Source organism: Vombatus ursinus, unplaced genomic scaffold (genome assembly GCF_900497805.2).
Source record: "Vombatus ursinus unplaced genomic scaffold, bare-nosed wombat genome assembly UNPS02014855.1, whole genome shotgun sequence".
Classification (NCBI taxonomy): domain Eukaryota; kingdom Metazoa; phylum Chordata; class Mammalia; order Diprotodontia; family Vombatidae; genus Vombatus; species Vombatus ursinus.
The window spans coordinates 35,119-38,041 of record NW_020954633.1 but is presented as its reverse complement, the minus strand read 5'-3'; the positions used below and the strand labels follow the sequence as shown (position 1 = coordinate 38,041).

The following is a 2,923-nucleotide window of genomic DNA, read 5'->3' as shown; positions in this document are numbered from 1 at the left end:
GGGCCGGCGGCAGCAGCAGGGCGCCCGACGAGGGGCAGGTGAGGGCGGGACTGGCGCTGGGAGCTGGAGCAGGTGCCCCGGGGCTGGAGCAGGTGCCCCGGGGACGGGNGGGCCGGCGGCAGCAGCAGGGCGCCCGACGAGGGGCAGGTGAGGGCGGGACTGGCGCTGGGGGCTGGATGGGGTGCCCCGGGGACGGGGGGGGCAGGTGAGTGCGGGGCCGGGGCTGGGGGCTGGAGCAGATGCCCCGGGGGTGGCGCTGGGGGCTGGATTGGGTGCCCCGGGGACGGGGGGGGCAGGTGAGTGCGTGGCCGGGGCTGGGGGCTGGATGGGGTGCCCCGGGGACGGAGGGGGGGGCAGGTGAGGGCGGGGCCGGGGCTGGGGGCTGGATGGGGTGCGCTGGGGGCTGGATTGGGTGCCCCGGGGACGGGGGGGGCAGGTGAGTGCGGGGCCGGGGCTGGGGGCTGGATGGGGTGCCCGGGGGACGGAGGGGAGGGCAGGTGAGGGAGGGACCGGCGCCGGACAGGGACCTGCGTGTAGCCTGTCGCTGTCCCTCCGCAGGGGCGAAAGCCGTACCAAGGCCCCTGCAGTCCACCTACCCCAGGCCCGGCCGCCTGCAGCGCTACCTGTGCAGCGGGGAGTTCGACCAGCTTTGCGACTTCCCCATGTTTGAGAGCAACTTTGTCCAGGTGCCGGTCCAGCGGCAGCCCTTACCCCCAGCGAGTGACTCCCCCCAGCCTCCGCACCCCATCCTCATCTGAGACTCAGACCTCGGAACCTGCTTCCCCCGGCCCCTCCCCCCATGATCGTGACCTGTGACCCTCCGCCTCCAGGTTACTCGATTCGGAGAGGTAGCCAACAAGGTGACCATGGGCGTGGCAGCCAGCAGCCCGGCCCTGGAACTGCCCGACATCCTGCTGCTGGCCGGGCCTGTCCCGGGGAAGGGGGGCCTACAACTGTTTGAGTGAGGACCCCCCAAAAACCCAAACCCCGCTCCGGTCGGGCTCACCTAGGGAGGGGAGGAGATGGCCTGACCCCCATGGGCACTACTTCCCTGATATACCCCCAGCCCTCAGCTTCTGGGCTCGAAGGCTCAAGGCAGGAAGACCCCACCGCAATCCTGCTGTCACTCTGGCTCTCAGCCTCAGTCTCCCTGTCTGGAAGATGCCTTGCCAGGTAGCTTGTGAGGCTCAGGAGGCAGCCAGCCTAGGTACTGTAGTCAGGTGCTTTATCCTGGGAGGCCCCACTGAGGAAGCGGCCGTCAGCGGGACGGTCAGCGTCCTGACCCATCTAACCCCTTTCGCTGATGGCGGATTCTCAGATACAGTCTGCACCCCCCCACCCCCCACCCCCCCCAAGTCTTCCTGCCTGATAGCCTCACAGTGGGTGCTCTCTAGCTATCACACGGTCCCTTCTAAAATGAGCTGGCCACGAGGGGTGTCATAGTAGTGCTGAGCCTGGAGTCGGGAAGACTCATCTCCCCGAGTTCGAATCCAAGCCCAGACACTAGCTTTGAGACCCTGAGCAAGTCACTTCACCCCGTTTGCCTCAGTTTCCTTATCTGTAAAATGAGCTGGAGAAGGAAATGGCAAACCACTCCAGTATCTCTGCCAAGAAAGCCCCACATGGGGTCACGGAGAGTCAGGACTGAAATGAGTAAACAAAAGCCTTGGAGGAGTTCCTAACGGGGACGGTCAGACTGGGGAGATGGCCTGCCGACAGCCATATGCAACCAGGATCACCAGGAGCTGAGCACTGAGGGGAATTGGGAAAGGCCGCTCGTGGGGTGGGAGGGGAGGAGGGACGTCGGAGGGGCTGCCTATGGCAGGGGCTGGAGGAGATGTCCACCCTCCAGGAGCTCGCGGCCTAGTCGGGCTGGGGCCCTGGGGAATCATCCATCTAGACGCGGAAGGTCCTCAGAGGCCACATAGGCCAGCCCTGCCATTTTACAGATGGGGAAACTGAGGCCCAGGGAAGGGAGTGTCACTGACTTGGGAGTGAATGTTCTTCACCGCCCTCCCCATGCCCCCACCATCTGCCTCCCGCCCCCAATGATGACAATCCTCCTGGGCATAGAGTCAGGGCCTGCACCTGAGGCCACACTTCCTGCGCCAGGGCCCTGGCTGATCTCTTCTCTGGGGGGAGGGGCCAGGCCGATCTCTTCTATGGGGCAGGGGCCAGGCTGATCTTTTCTCTGGGGGGAGGGGCCAGGCTGATCCCCCTGCAGTTTGTGGAACTGTACATCCATGACGAGAAGCGTCAGCAGCTGAAGGTGAAGCTGTGGTCGGGCCGCACCTTCTACCTGCAGCTGAGGGCCCGGGCCTCCGAAGACCAGGAGTTTGGCCGCTGGGTTCGGCTGCTCTATCGCCTTCGCTTCCACTCGGACACGAAAGTGCCCTTCACCCAGTCCCCGGAGCCCAAGGAAGAGGAGAAGGTGAGCCTGGCGTGGGCTGTGGGGCACCCGGGCGCTCCCGGGCCCCGCCACCCGCAGACCCTCACCCCCTCCTCCTCTGTGTTTCCTAGTGAAGGCCGAGAGACGCCCCCCATTCTGTGGAGACTCGATGTGAGATGCTGCTGCCGCTGTTACTGCCACCTCCCACGTGGAGCTCGTCTGCCCCCGTGCTCCCCCAGCTCCAAAGACATCAGCCCACAGCCAGGCCAGGACACACGCACATACCACCCTTCCTCCCTCCCCTGGACACCGAAGAACCGGAGAGAGAACTCTCTTCCTGGACAGAGGCAAACAGAACACCAAGTCTAATAAAGATTCTGTATGTCAGAGCCAAGGGCTGTGCACACACTTAGCCGAGCACCAGGCCAAACGTGGCTTCTCCCCAAGGCCATCGTGCCCTCTGACCCCACAACACCCTGGGGGCCGGGATGGAGATGCAGCAGCACCAGTTGGAAGTCTGGAATCCCTCTTCCC

The 2,923-nt window shown here is 65.2% G+C and overlaps 1 protein-coding gene across 1 annotated transcript; it reads left to right on the top strand.

Annotated features, from left to right (window-relative positions):
* Nucleotides 1-239: 239 nt before the first annotated feature.
* Nucleotides 240-2,778, top strand: FAM71E1 (family with sequence similarity 71 member E1). Its single transcript, XM_027841234.1, has 6 exons — nt 240-296; nt 358-436; nt 559-686; nt 831-961; nt 2,209-2,431; nt 2,521-2,778. The coding sequence occupies exons 1-6, from the start codon at nt 240-242 to the stop codon at nt 2,521-2,523; spliced, it is 621 nt and encodes a 206-aa protein (XP_027697035.1). The 3' UTR covers nt 2,524-2,778.
* Nucleotides 2,779-2,923: the final 145 nt, after the last annotated feature.